This window comes from Kryptolebias marmoratus, linkage group LG15 (assembly GCF_001649575.2).
Source record: "Kryptolebias marmoratus isolate JLee-2015 linkage group LG15, ASM164957v2, whole genome shotgun sequence".
Taxonomy (NCBI): Eukaryota; Metazoa; Chordata; class Actinopteri; order Cyprinodontiformes; family Rivulidae; genus Kryptolebias; species Kryptolebias marmoratus.
The window spans coordinates 28,983,317-28,999,576 of NC_051444.1; the positions used below are offsets into that span (position 1 = coordinate 28,983,317).

The 16,260-nt window shown below is 37.5% G+C and overlaps 1 protein-coding gene across 1 annotated transcript in view; it reads left to right on the top strand.

Annotated features, from left to right (window-relative positions):
- c1qtnf4 (C1q and TNF related 4) overlaps nucleotides 1–14,312 on the top strand; it is a 65,561-nt gene extending 51,249 nt beyond the window's left edge. The window contains exons 2-3 of the mRNA XM_017435027.3: nucleotides 6,260–6,621; nucleotides 9,039–14,312. Coding sequence (XP_017290516.1) covers nucleotides 6,265–6,621; nucleotides 9,039–9,845 — 1,164 coding nt within the window. The 5' untranslated portion in view covers nucleotides 6,260–6,264 and the 3' untranslated portion in view covers nucleotides 9,846–14,312. The remainder of the gene's footprint in view (nucleotides 1–6,259; nucleotides 6,622–9,038) is intronic.
- The last annotated feature ends 1,948 nt before the right edge of the window (nucleotides 14,313–16,260 follow it).

Consider the following 16,260-nt stretch of genomic DNA (forward strand, 5'->3'; position numbering starts at 1 on the left):
GTATTAGATGGGAGCATCGAGATGTATAACTAGGCACAGGACCAGAAGCCAGAAGTTGAAGCCACAGGGGACATTTGCCCTCTAGTGGCTGTCTTCAGTACAATTCCCTTCAAACGTTTACTTTAACTTAACAGTGTCACAACTAGTTAATGAGTTGTGAGGGTGTGTAGACTTTCTTAATAATGGTACAACCCCATGGCCTGGCTGCAAAAACTCAACATGGCAGCAACCAAACAAGTGACAGTTTGTCTTCAATTCTGAACAAAGGACAAGGCAGAGACAAATCATCCATCTTTATTAATATCAGTAGTTTAAATTAAAGGCCTAGCATTCGCTAAAGGAATGTATATCGGCAGTTGCCTTTCATGCCAAATGTTTTAGACTACGACCACCTTATGATGAGAAATGATGGAGTTGTAGCTGTGTTTGTCAAACTTTGAATCTTTTGAAATCTTAAAGAATTTGTTAGCACCTGGGCTATTCATTTTAAATGACTGTCAGGTACTACCACACCAAATTGTAGCTTAATTTCAGGTAATTTTAATGAAGAATAGTCATTTTTGTGTTAGCTAAGGGCAATTAGCTGTTGCAGCCATCCTTGAATTGGGTTGACTCCAAAACGTAATTAGTTGTAGAGGTACATTCTATGAGAACTTTCTGCGAGTTTCAATGAAATCTATCCAGAGGTTTATGAAATATTTGGCTAACAGGCAAACATGGTTTGTGCCAACAGTTATTGCCAAGGTCTTATGCAAAAATGTTGCACAATGTCTTGTGCTCAAAATATGTGTGGGGGCGATGCTCTGCTACTGCCATACCAAATCTTAGCTCAACATATTTGAAAATAGCTGAGTTAGAGCCATCTTCTGTTTTCTAAGGTCAGTTGGCTGCAGCAACCATCTTGAAACAGGTTGAGTTCAAAGGTTAATCAGTTGTAGCTGTATAACCAGTGATTACTTTCTGAAAGTTTCATTGAAATCCAAATTATGAGATTTTTTGCTAACAGTACACACAAACAAACACACACCCGCATGGGCAAAGACATTAATGTTCTGTTTTCACCCTTGGCAGTGGGCGATAAATGTCTTTCCAGCAGGTTCAACAGGTGATGCTTTAAAGACTCTTTAAGGTCTCGTATTTGTCAGGTTTTCATTAAACTTACAATTTTTGTTATAGTTACAAAAAACTTATTTTATTTCACGTTGATTTGCTGCACCTTTGCAGTCGGTGTGTGTGTCTGACGGACGGAGAGGATGGGCTGCAGCATGTTCTCATACAAGACTAAAAAGAAACAGTTTTTCCTCTTCAGTTTGAGGTGTAAAATCTTGGACCAGAGAAGTTAAAACAGACTTGATAATTGTGAATTTAATCATATAAAGTGCAGGACTCACTTTCTTGGTGTCTAAAGACTAAAATACTGTGGGATTCTATTGTTTTCTCATCACTTTAAGCATTTTTAGTCTCCCAGACATACTTTTTGTGCCACCAGGGTGACCAGGCTTATATATGTGTCATAGGTGATATTATTATATCTGCTATTTTCACTTTATTTAGTTTTGTTCAGTTATATAGCACCAGTTCAAAACAAAAGTCATCTCAAGGCACTATACAAAAAGGTCCAAATGATATTAGATTATAGGCAATCCAATTAATACCGAAAGAGAACCAGATTCAACTTGTTTACAACACTGTTTTTTATAAATACAGTCCAAAAAAAAAAACCCGCATTCATCACTACCATCGTTCAACCAAAGTCAATTAGCATGGCTTCAGATTGGCCCATTTTTTTTTATTAAGTTGGTTAATAAAGAGTTCAGTCTTCATAGATTGTCCTAAACAAGGTTTCATAAATGACTCAACATGTTAATTAAGACTGATACTCTGCCCTGAGGACTGTCAGCTGAACATTTCTCTGGGGGCCTGTCTCCACACATGGTGTTCTCTCTTTTTTTTTTTTCTGGGGGTTTAAGTTTGCTGACAGCTCCACCTGTCTGTGTCTTCTTCCTGTTGGTTAATTAGAGCTGTACACTGAGACAATAAAAGAGCTTGTCTCTGCTAACAAAGACATATTAATACATCCTCTATTGAGAGCAATTACCTTGAGTGACTTAAACGAAGGACAGCACTTGGTTTGTGTGGATGTGTGTGTTTTGTTTTGGCACATATCCTATTAAGTCTACTTTTTTATTTTTACAGTGTTTGTGAATGTAAATTGTATGTTTAATTACTGGATTTATCATTTTCAGGTTTTACTTCAGAATCTGTGCATGAGATTTTATTAGAGTTTGTTTTTGCCTCTTACTGATGCACACTTTTTGTAGTGATGAGACATTTTTCATGTCAGGACGTGTGAAGTTTAGTGTGAAAACAAAATATTTCTGGGTTTTGAATCTACAAACGACAAGACAGTAAGTCAGTTTTCAAAATATATATTTAATATTTAAATATATTGTTTAATGTAAGTCATGTAAAACTGAAAATGCTTCTTTTGTTGTAGCCTATTAAACATTGAGTTCTAATAAAGAAAATATTTTTTTAGAATAAACATTTTTCTCCCAAATTAAAGTTTGTTGATGCTGACATCAAATCTTACTATTCTCTATGCTAACTCTAAGGTTTATTGTAATTCAATTAATAAAATAAATTAATAAACCTTTAATGATATGTCACCTTTTGATATTTTTAGTCTTTGTTAATGAACCGAAAAAAATAAAATTGTATTTACCCTAAAGAGCTCATAGTAACTCACTGAATAAATGTGACATATTTGTTGCAAGGTTGGCATTTTTTTAAATGGCAACCAGAGATGTTCTGATTCCACTGCTGGCCATCGGTGGTTCTTCACTTTGAGATACTTTCCTTTGGCTTCAAAACTAACAGTGGATGGCTTCGTCCATCTTTAATGACCACATGAGTTCACTACGTAACATTTTCGGAGTCAGTATAATTTAATTGTGTTTACACATTATGAAATCAAAAGCAACATCACTGCACTTCATGTAAAAAATATTTATATATATTTTTAAGCAACAGTGGGGAGAATAATCCATCTTTTATAGTCAGAAACCATCTGAATCAACTGTGATAGCTCAGTCGTCAGAGCTGCGGTCTTGTAATCCTGAACCCAGGTTGTGACAGGAAGGGCATTCAATGTAATACAATTCAAGCCAAATCTTTTGTGTGAGTTCGCTCACTGTGGCGCCCAGAGGGGAGCAGCCGAAAGAAGAGCCAACAACAATTGTCAGATTAGACAGAAATTCATTTTGCATCTCCAAGCTAAGTATATCAAAGAGTTAAAAATATAAATACATTTCCACACGAAAAGGTTCCCATTGAACACTGTTTCACATCTCGCTCTTATATATACATAAAAGAAAACCTTCACACCCCATATTTTATTGGACTCATGCTGATTCTGGTGAGAGCTCAAATGACAAAAAACTAAGTATTACAGTTTTCCTTCTGCAGAAAATCTCCTTTCTTTGTGATCTTTGTGAGTCGTTTTTTAATTAAGTGTCAATTAACTGTTCCGTTATGCATCCCTGAGGATATATTTGTCTGTAGGTCAGGGGTGGACAATTATTTTTTCTCAGAAGACCACTTTCCGAACCGCAACTGTTGTCGATCAAAGGGTTAAACTCAGTTCTGCTAAATAAAAGTGTTATAATTAGCTATAAAAATTATTTTCATTAGCTACTAAGAGTAGATATTGCAACTGGGCAATAAAAATGAACCAGTCTTATTCAGAATTTAAACTTTATGTTTTAATGTAAATAATGAACATTTACTAAATCCGTTGTGGTTTTTGCAGCATTTCTAGCACCAAAACTAAAATTGCTAAATTTTGCTTTTCCTTTTCTTCAGTGAAAAACAAAAGACCTATTCTTTATTGGGTTTGAACAAGTGCAGTGAAGTCATGTTTCATACCTGAGGTAGGTGTGAAGGACAGCTGCAGGTGATTGTCAGTGAGAGGATCTGTTTCTGGATTTGTTTCTTCTCATGTGTGAATAGTTCTCCTCTCTTGTTTTCTCAGGGTACATTAATGCAGTCCTCCAAACACTCTGATTATTTCCTCGTCAGAGAACACCTTGTTGTTTTTTCCTGCTTTGGGAGATATCACAAAATCAATCTTGACTGCTTCATTCCTGAATGTTCAGATCTTGTTGAAAAGCTCTTGATGCTTTTTCAGTGTGAACCAGTTCAATTATTTTAAGTGAGAATGTTTGGTGGCCCAGAGGTGTCATGTCAAATACAAAAGCTGCAACACAAACATAAAAGCCACAACGGAAGTGATGCAACCTGCAACAGAATTTTATTTTCTTTCAGAACTTTGTTTGTCATTAAACAATACAATTGCAAGTTTAAACAAAGCCATTGTAAGGAAGGTTATTAAGGATGCAAAGAGACATTAATGGAGAAACTTTTGAGATACAATTGGATCCTTATCCTATACATACGGTGGCCCAGAGGTGTGTTGTAGGTTGCGTCATTTCCGTTGTGGTTTTCTATTTCCATTGTGTTTTTTGTATTTGTGTTGCGGCTTTTGTATTTGATCTGACACCTCTGGGGCCACCGTAAGAATGCTCGTCTTATTACCAGGTAGGTAATGTTTTCGGTAGTGTCTGTTTCTTTGTCTGTCTGTGCACAAGATTACTCATAAAGTTATGAATGGATTTTCTTGAAAGTTTCAGGAAACACCCAACATGGTACAAGAAAGAAGCAATTACAAATTGGCGCTGATCCGGTTAAATGTCAAAGTCATAGGTTACTGCTTTGTTAAAACCTTGTCTATGCTCAAGGAGGTGAGGCCTCTGGTACCTCCGTCAAGGAGATTATGTTTTCGGTCATGTTTCTTTGTTTGTCTGTCTGTTTACTTAAAAACTAATAAACACATTTGGATTAAATTTTCAGGAATTGTTGGGGTTCTCACAAAAAAAAAAAAAATCATTAAATTTTGATGGTGATCCAAATCATGATCCAGATGGCAATATTTTTAATGCTATGGCCTTTGCGGATGTTTGCTTGTCTGAGTGCTTCTAGTTTTTAGGTGCACTTTGTATTATTTTTAAGTGTACAAGTTCTACTTAGGGTCGTTAAATATATGATTATTTAAGTTTAGCAATTGCTATAATTTGTTTAATAAAAATAACAATATAGCCAACACTAAAAAAGAAAATTGGTGTATATCAGGCATCAGTTGCCCTGATTTCAAAAGATGAGCATCAGTCAGTTGACCTCTACTCTCATGTAGACAAAACATAGACACCAGGAGCTGGTGCCTGTCTTCAGCAGTCACTTTGCCAGAGGTGGGGGACACCCTGAACAAGTCCCAAGTCTATCACAGGGACACATAGAGACTAACGAGACAAACGACTATCCATGCTCTCAATCACAACTAAGAACAATTTAAAGGTACCAATTAACCTAACGTGCATGTTTTGGGTCTGTGCGAGGAAACCGGAGAACCCAGAGAAATTCCACTTGAACACAGGGAGAACATGCAAACTCCACCCAGAAAGCTAAGAGGCAAACCTGTGACCTTATTGCTGTGAGGTAACAGCTCCAACCACTTCACCATTGTGCCCCCTTAATTATAAATCATTTTTATTAAATTTGACTGTTGAAGGTCATCTCAAGACCCCAACTTGGTGTTTCAAGATCCACAATGGGGTTCAGACCCAACTTTGAGAACTAGTGCTCTCAGTGATTGTTTTGTACACCTATTTTTCTCCTGGTTATTTAGAATCTCTGTGTAACTGTTTGGCATTCATAAATTTCTGTCAATATCCAGTAATCAACAGTAATCAGTCACAAGTAATCAGCAGAAAAAACAGGCAAACATTTTAGCACAAAGAAATGTGCTGTGATTTAAATACAAATTTACTGATCTGTAATGACCACAGATGAGCAGTGATGCATGAAATGACATGATGGGATTTTATACTGTGGAAATGACTAAAAACATTATAATAAATGTTACAATCAATGAACAACAAAATTATTTAGCATGCCTAGGGCAGCAGGAGGATCTGGGAACTGAAGTGTGAGGTTCATTAAGTGTACCCTACAGGTACGTTATGAGAAGGAAACTAAAGTGGAAAACAAATTAGTTTTCAAAACTTTCTTGTTACTAGCTGGCTTCTTGTTGTGGCAAATGTCACATCAGCTGTTTTTTTACAAATCAGTAAGTGAGTTTTTTGTGAACAAAATGTAGAAAGATACATGTTAAATGCTTTTTCTTCAATTTTTTTTTTTTCAGATACAATGTTGCTCCAAGCAAGTGTGCTGATTGGCCTGCTGTGCCTGAGTTACACAGGCAGTGTGAGGGGATTCGCCCGTCTGATGGACAGTGCAGAGCTACGCTCCGCTTTCTCAGTTGCACGCACGAGCAGCATGGAAGGTGGGCCAAAGATGACAGTGACCTTTGATAATGTCTATGTCAACATCGGTGGGGACTTCGACGCCAAGGCCGGTCTGTTTCGTTGTCGAATCCCCGGGGCCTACTACTTTTCCTTCACAGTGGGAAAGTTCCCCCACAAAGACCTGTCTGTGATGCTGATGAAGAACAGGAATGAGGTGCAGGCCATCGTGTACGAGGAGAACGCTGGGGAGGAGAGGAAGGTAGATTTACCATACCTCAGAAATTCATCTTTTAGCAACAAACGGGATTGAGAAATTTAAATGCATTCAAAAGAGGAATGAGTTCATTTTGACTTACAAATAATGTATAAATTGAAAGCTAGCTTTTACATATAACCATAGATCAGTGGTTCTCAAACTTTTTATCTCCATTCAGAGGAGTTCCAATTGTTCATTTGGATGAGTTTATTTTGTTTTCATTTTTTAAAAGAACAATCAAGCAGAACCGTCTCTTTGCTAGAACAACAAAAACAGACTGCTCCACCAGACTCTGATTAATAAAATAAACAGAAATAAAACAAAACGTACGATCACTTTTGGAACCATAACAATAAAGTCTTGTCTGTGCACAGAAACCCACAACATTCAAACTCATAAGAGCTCAATATGATCATAGTATGAATCGCTGCAATGAGTCTGGTTTCATTGTATTATCTTTTAAAAGTCTGTCTGTGTAAAAAGTATGAGCCAGTATTTGGGAGAAATATTAAGTACCTTTATAAGTGACGGATGATGTCATTTTATCCATGTATTTCAAGCTTAGTGTTTTTTCTTCACTGACGCTGATTTTAAAGTGATTTTTCTGCCTGGGACATTCAAGTTGTTGATTTTTTTTAACTCTAGTGGCTTACTAGTGTTACTGAGGTGTAATGTTTTAATGTGTGTTAATAATTTTTATTGAACTTCACACTATCAGCTGACAGTTACCAGATACAACCAGGTCTTTTTAACTCCAGCAGGAGATCTCCCATCTGTCTTTTTTGATTTGAAGCAGCTTTTTTTTTCTTTCAGTGATATGTGGGCACACAGTGAGTAAACAGAATTTGCACAAGATTTTAAGCAGCATACAGTCGTTTGGTTTATATGTCCGAAGTCCCGCTCAGATCTACCTACCTTGACCACTATCTGTCTGACCATTCATCCCAGATTTAAGGTGACACCTTCTCCAGCTGGCAAACTTTTCCTTCAATAAAGAGATCAGTTCTTTTTTCGTCATCACTTCTATCTGGGTCACCCATCCATTTTCTTTACCCACTTAGTCCATTACAGGGCCATATAGAGACAAACGAGACAACCATTCACACTCTCACTCATACCAAGGGACAGTTTTACAGGTACTAAATAACCTAACATGCATATTTTTGGTTTGTCAGAGGAAACTGGAGTACCCAGCAAAAACCCATGTCTGCACATGCAAACTTGCACACAGAAAGACCATCAAACTTGCAACCTTGCTGCCCCTGGTCTATCGCAGACTAAACAGGCATGGACCCACCAGGGTTACTTGATAGGAAATGATGAAATATCATGCTGTTGCAATAAAGTTATTGTATTTTCACCCGAACTATCGTATGTGCTGCATGAGGGTGGGCTTTCTCACTCAGTAGGGGAGTGTACTTTCTCAGCCAACAGTGGTGGGGGGCTGATGAGGTGTGTCTTGTGATTGGCTAGCATGTGCACAAGAGAGGAGGGGGGTTGTGCATCTTGCAAGCACACAGTCTGGCTGGTCTGATCAGACTTTCTGATAATGTGTAGGTGTTCACGTGAATAAAAACAAGGTTTTTCTTCAGTGCACAGAAATGCCAAAGCTATCATATATTTGGGGCTTTTTGAAAACTTTGTATTGCATATCGTACAGACCTTAAAACGATTACAGAAATACAATAATTGTCGTATATCTGGCAACACTGGGACCCACTCTGCACATCGACAGCAGGCGATAAGTCTGTTTGACTCATCGCCATAGAATTGTGATTTGTGTAACACAAAAACAAGTCTGAGTTGCAAACACGTCAAATCATTAATTCCACCTACAACTTTTATAGGACTGAAAAATAAAAGAATAGTCACACACACATACAAACACCCACAGGGGTTGCGCCCAACAGTTTGAGAACCACCGCCATAGATTGTTGACATAAAAAATTGGGATATTTTTTTACAAAAGCCAGCAATATAAACACCATATTTTTACCAAGCATACATAGCTAGTTACTTGGGTGCACAGATTGTTATGTTAAAAAAAAAAGGTTCCCAATGATTTAGGGTGATCCATACATTTGGAAAGAGGTGTACTAACTGTGCTGCTGTATGACAAGATATCACTTCCTGAACAGAACGCTCAGCCTCCAGTTCAAAAATGTCTTTCAGGATATATTTCTCCTCTCAAGGGAAACGTTTATAAAGGTCTTCTATCATGTCAGAGCTTAGAGTCACTCTTACAGCAGGTGTTTGTATTTGGGTGGGGACCAAGAGTCGAACAGAAGGGATTATTCCACAGATTTTAAAAAACTGAGTGAGGTTGGGGATTAGAAAACATGTTTGTTTTTAGCACTTGATGTAAAACATGCCTAGATTTCCTCTCCAGCCTAGATAATGAAATCTGATTGAATCTTTAGGTGCAGAGTCAGAGCGTCATGCTGCAGCTGGAGTTTGGTGACACCGTCTGGCTCCGTCTCCATGGTGACCCTCGCTATGCGCTCTACAGCAACACCGGACACTATACCACCTTTAACGGTTACCTCGTCTACCCCGACACCTATGGCTACCAGACGCACCACCACCAACACCACCCCACCTATAGCTCCCAACAGCCCCAGCAGGAGGACCTCCATCTCCAGGCCACAGAGCATGCCAAGTTCATCACAGGAGACACCATTGAGAAGGAGTTGCCTCATAAGGGAGACAATGAAGAGGAAGAAGAGTATGACGACGAAGAGGAGGACCAGAGGTCCGCTTTCTCAGTGGGGCGCACCCAGAGCATTCTGGGAGTAGACCAGGTGGGTATGCCACAGCACCGACCGATCAGCTTTGACACCGCTTTCGTCAACATCGGAGAGGACTTTAACGTGACAGAGGGGGTGTTTGTCTGCCGCATTCCCGGGGCGTACTACTTCTCCTTCAATGTAGGCAAGCTGCCCCAGAAGACGCTGTCCGTCAAGCTAATGAAGAACCGCCTGGAGGTGCAGGCAATGATCTACGATGACAGCCAAGGGGAGAAAGCCCTGCAGAGCCAGAGCTTGATGCTGACACTGAAAGCAGGAGACACGGTCTGGCTCTACTCCCACCAAAGAGATGGATTTGGAGCCTACAGCAACCATGCCAAGTACATCACCTTCACTGGCTTCCTGGTTTACCCAGACATCACCTCTCCCTCCCCCAACACAACCGTCACCAGCCAATCACATGCTGACAAGAGGCCCTAACTGCAGCACATTGGTGAGGGACTGAACATTGTGGAAGGGATTCATATAAAGTCTGAAAGTCCACAGAGGGTATCAGGTAGATTCTGAGTTACAGTGGTCATGATTGTGCTTTGTGGCTGCTTTTCTCTTCATATGAATTCCTTCTTAAAGTCACAAAGACTTTGGACTGAGCTCAGCACCTAAAAGAAAACCTCTTCAGTTTTGAGCTGATGGCTTCCCAGAACATGATTTACTTTAATGTGAATATTTCACTCTACAATGAAAACTCAGTCATTATCCACTAACCTCCGCGTCAGTCAGACCTTCAGTCAGGGTCGAAGGGATTTATATGTTAGCGTCTCCTTTACAGCTCAAGAAGCCTACTCAGTTTCCACTGTTAGTGCACTGTGATCTGTGTATTTCCTCATCAAATGGCCTCTTTTTGAGGCCGCAGACAAACATGCTCTAATGGCGCTCTAAGAGATTTCGAAAAGCAGCCTAACTCATGAAATATCTCTAAGCACATATAGAAATTCTGTAGCCTATAAATACTCGAATGTATGAGTTATAGATTATTTCTTGTGATCTTAAATGCAACATGAGATATTAAAGTGCATTTAGGTTTAAATCATGTTCCAGTTCATAAAAGATAATTAGCTTTAAATACATTGTATTTATAATTAGACCTAAGGATGTTTTTTTTGTTTATTAATATACAATGTCTAAATTCATTTGATCTTTGTTTTACTGTTTTATTATTAAACAACTGCATATGTTAACAAGTACACTAGAGTATTATATCAGTAGTTTAGTTTTTTAAAAGCAGAGTTGTGTGAAGTAGTTATGACCAGTAAGTATCTTACCTGCAGTAGACAGCAGTCAGAGTGATTTCAGTTTGGAGAATCAGGGAGAATTTTTTCATGGAGGAGTCAAGAAAACCTTTAAAGAAACCATATATTTTTTTCACACTGTTTTGCATAATACAATCACAGCAGGATTTTTGCACAACATCCCACGTAGCTACACAAATGTTTTGTTTTTTGGTTGAGTAAATAGAGAAAAAGTAAATATAGTAAAGTGTCAAAGTTTTAATACACTTTTTGTTCAAACTGCTAAAAACATTTTAAGTTTGAGTTGGCATGGGAGTTAGATGGTGGGAATTTCCTCCTAAATGGGCCTCGCTCTGAGTGGCTGTTCACTTGACTTCATGTTAAAAATGTCTCTTGATTCTCCAAGCTGAGATCACTCTGACTGCTGTCTACTGGGGAGAAAACAATCTCTTCCTTTATGTGCGTTTAAAGCCCAGTCAACAGCACTCCAAATGGTTTTAAAAACTGAAACAAATTGAGTTTTTGGTGAGAAAAACAGATGAGTTTTAAAAACAATAAAAAAGGACAGCAAGTTTTGGGGCCAGAGAAGAGAGTGAGACAAAACTGTCTCAGAGCCTGGTAACTTATGTGTCAGATTAATGCAATGAAATGACAGTACTCTCAGAGTTGTAGTCAATAAAGTAATATAAAATTTAAAAGTACTCATGCAGGTAATTAGACATGCTTAAGTGCAGAACATGAGTAAATGAGTTACACAGCACTGAACGAATGAATTATGTAGTCTGAGCTATAATTTGAAGAAATGAGGGAGCATGTTGACCTACACTCAGCGGATATTTACATCACTTTTTGGTAGATAATCAGAGAATTTTCATTTTTAAGTGAAATATTCCTTGAAGTGCTGTTGTTGTCTTTGTCAAAGACTCGACATTTCTGCTTGTAAGAAGTAACTTGACTTTGTTTCGTCTTTAGAGGCATGTAAAATGACGTGAACTGTGCATTTCGTGTCAAAAGGAGTTGTTCTTTTCTTTGTTAGAGAGTTTGGTGTTGTTTCTCAGCCTCAGCGGAAGCGAAGGACCACAGGGCAGAACTGACACAGATTTTTTAAACATGTGCAGATTCCGTACTCAAATGACTGTTGACCGCACGCCACCTGCGAGCCTGCGGGGAGCTGGACCATAATTTGATTTCTAATTCTAGCAGCGTTTATTTCACGTCTTTAGATGGTGACCACTGTGGGGAAAATAGAATTACATCTCCCAGGCGGATGGAATATGCATGTCTGTTTAATTTTTCACCGCTGGGAAAAGATGATACTGTTCAACTGCTCATGAACCTTTCTTTTATCAACCACCCTTCTCTGTTGGAAGATAACAGGACTTCATTTTTTAATTTTGTTTTACTTCAAAAAATTTATGAGAGTTCTGACATTAATTGTGATGTAACATATGAATGCACAACCAGAAGGGTTGATATACATTTAAAAAGAAAAGAAGTTTGAAATTATTTTCTTGGCCATTTAAAGCAGCAAGGCAAAGTTTATGCGCTTTATAGATTCAGAACAAAGACTGTATATAAAGATGGATGACGCGCTTCTCTCTACTTACATTGAACAAAAGTGAAGCCAAACTTTTCATTTACAAACACTGTAATGTTCCATTTTTGGAGCTACAGTATGGCTAACAGTCCTGCCTACTCACCCACACATAATGATGGTCTTGTTTTGTTAAGCATCACATGGCTAATTACAATGAAATGTATTTGAAAAAATTAATATTTGAACTGACAGCAGAACGGTAACATGAATCAACAGAGGTCGACCCCTGAAAGGTAAAAAAAGAAAAAGATTTACGACGTATTTTTATTTTTCAGTGAGAAACACAGAAAAACATGTCATTCATTTACATGAAGAGGGCGGGACTTAAATCTTATACTGCAGCCAGCCACTAGAAGGCGCTAGTTTTTATTCAGCTTTAATTTCTGAATTCCAGTTTGGTGTTTAATCTAACATCGATACAGTCTATGACAGACAAAGAAAAGATGCAGCGGTAAAAGCAAATTTTAAGAAGTACAAAATGTTTTTGAACTAAATACAGTAGAGGTAAACTAACACTGACTGGGAAATGTTCAGTTTGTGTAGTAACAGGATGTGTTTGGATACTGCAGGGTCTCATGATATTTAACACTAATGACATAATTTCTAATCAAAGTGTGGCAAAGAAAGGTTTTATTTTTCTTTTTCCACAAAAAGAAGAAGACGAAGAAAAAAGAGAACTTGAGAATCAGCAAAACTCAAGCCAAGCACTCTGCAAGTCTGCAGGAATTGTAAAAATAAATAAATATATAAAATGAACTGAAATTTATCTTTTATGCAAAAATATCTGCTCCAGTTTTTAATGGGACACTATTTCGTAATCATCCACTAAAACCAACCAAAATCTGAAGTGTCAGTCCTGTCAGACACACGGGAGGCAAACCACTGAACATCACCTTTCCTTGATACATTTATTGTGAAAAATGAAACTTTTGACTGCCCAAACTTTGCATTCAGAGAGATGAGAACTTGTTGAAGTTGTTGCCTCACTGTGTTCTCTTCAGTACAGAGGAAAGAAACTCACACATATAAACAGTAGCAATAAATGATACAGCCCAGAACGTAACGAACCACATATCTGGTACTGATCGAGTGCATGCCTGGTACCTACAGGGACCAGGCTGTATTGTGAAGTAACTTGTTACCCTGTACTTACAGGGTACTTTCTGAGTATGTACCTTTCTGGTTAAGTATTCAGTACCTACATGGACCAACTGTAATATACAGTGACTTGTTACCTTGTTCTTCCTGGGTACTTACCAGGTAAATATTTGGCATTTAAAGTGTACTTACCTGGTATGAACTGCTACCAAGCTGTACTATGGAGTGACTTGTTACTGTGTACATACCTGGTATTTATGGGGTCGGTATACTTGATGTTTTATAAAGTATAAAGTTACCCTGTACTTACAGGGTACTTAGCAGATATGTACTTGGCATTTACAGGGTATATATCGGGTACTTATTGAGTACATATCTGGTACTTACATGGTACATATCTGGTACTTGCAGAGTATATATGTGGTACTTATGGGGTATGTACCTATACTTATGGTGTACATGTCTGGTACTTACTGAGTCTGTACCAGGTACTTACAAGACATGTATCTGTTACTTACAGGGTACTTACCGTGTATGTACCTAGTACTTTCAGGGTTTGCTGTCTTTTACAGTTGCAATGATTTAAAATAAAACAAACTAAGTTTTAGTCAGTTCTTCTGCAGTATGAGCTAATACTCTGTGTTTGCCTCATTGGAGATGATGTGTTTGGTCACAGTCTGAACCCTGGAAGTTTCTTCATCTTATCCTCGGTGTGAGAGCAGTGCCCAGTGATCGACCTCTGATTTCTTAAGTTCGACCAGATGCAGTTCAGGAAACCACGTTCATTTTTGCAAAGTTATTAAAAAAAAAAAAAAGCTTGATCAGACCTCATGGTGTGTATAGTAGTGTGTGTATTTGTTAACACTCAGAGACATTTGTGTCATGCATGCATGTAACTGAAAATAGTAAGTTAAAAAAAAAAAAAGAAATATTTTCTTGTGATTGCTGAGCAACTTCACAACATCAGTAGATGCTTGTTGAATGTGTATTTTTATGTATAAGTGAATTATCTGTAACTATCTGTTTTCCAGACAGTTGTTTCCTGGAAAAAAAAATGTGAATTAAAAAAAATATTTAATATTCAGACAGGGGTCAAAATGTGCTTCAGTTTTGATTTTAAAATAAAATACAACAAACAAATGTACAAATCCAAACGTGGTTGAAAAAGTTCCTGGAAAATATTTTGACCCATGTGTTTTCTGTGGTCTGGCTCCTTTCTGACTATTTGACATGTTTTGATTCATTTTTACATGTAAAGTGAATGCAACAATAAAAATGTCTGACAAAATAAAATGAAAAAGACAGTCTGAAGTGTTTTGTCTGTTAGAACTGAGGTTTTGATTATTAGGAAATCATTCAGTCAAAGTTTTAGTTTATAAGGTGTAATGCAGCGCCCCCTGGTGGATGAATCTTGTATGGTATAATAATCAGACGCTGACTGGATTTTTTTTTTTTTTACAGTAACAGGAATAAATATGTCATAGCATTAAATGTACACGTAAATAAAGTTAAAAACAAATGGATGAATTGATCCAGTTTAATAAATAATATCCAAATGTAATAATGACCAATAAATTACTTATTTATTTGAGAAAACACATGTTTTTTATTTTTATTTTTTAGGATTGATTCATTTAGAATGTCACATTTATCTAACTCAGTGCACTGAATGACAGTAGCAGAAACACGCTGTAAGCAGCAGAACTCGTCCAAACCGGGTAAACAGGAAAGAATTAAAATATTCTCCAGATTTCAACAGGGCACCAGTTCCTCATCATCGATCAAACCTGGAGATTATCCAGACGAGTTGAGCAAGACTGCTATAAGGTTTGTAAACACATCTTTTTGTTCCGTTTGGTAGAAAGGCACACTGCCGGCACACAGAAAAAGAAAAGAGATTAAGAATAAGAAAGAAAATATCACATCTAAAGTCATTACTGAGGTGAACAACAGATTGCAATCCATTCCTCAATCCAGATGAAAAATATTACAAGGTTAAAGAAAGTTAGAAAATAAAATTACTTTAAGTAAAGTACACCTACAGTAGCAAAGCTACACCTGAAATACAGGAGTACTTTTTAAACCTCTTATACCATGTACTCCTTTAAAAACTGTTTTTTTTTCTCTATTGATATAAATCTTGATCGACTGTAAAAACACATTCATCTTTTAGAGGTTCTGCTACCACAGATGAGTGCAATAACATAAGAACATTAAAAATAACATGTTTGCCAACATCACATTTGAAACATTTCTAATTTTCTCCAATTTATCATTAATACTTCTTATGTGTGCCATTAGAGTCGGCTCACACACCTCTTGTTCTTTAGTTCAGGCATTAGAAAAAACACATTTGATAATTTACTAATGGGATTCTTATCAAGTTGTGTGATGGGCTAGATTATATATGCAATAACAAGATATCAAATAAATTGTTTTAATCCAAACTCTGGTCATCTAAAAAGAAAAAGACTACAAAAAGAAAATCATCAGCTGGTCTCACTCATCCCCACCCCTAATCTCATTAAAACAGTTGAAAAAAAGGTTCCACAATACACTTTACATCCACTCCTTTATGAAATAAAATATAGTGCATGCAGAAACACTGAAGATTCTGTCTTTCACATCACTGGATTAGCTCTCTTATCATGGCTGCCACTACTTTAAGATCTGTTCAGTTGTCAAACTAGTTGGAAGCATCCTAATATTTGTGAAATATTATGAAATGTGTGTGCATGTGTATCTCTCTCTCTCTCTCTCTCTCTCTCTCTCTCTCTCTCTCTCTATAAAATTAAAAAAAAATCCCTTCTCACCCTCCGCGGGTGGTCTTTGTTTCATCCTCTGAGCTCGGGAGCTTGAGGGTTCTGCGCAGTATCTTGGCTGTGCCTAGAACTGCACATTTCTGGACTGA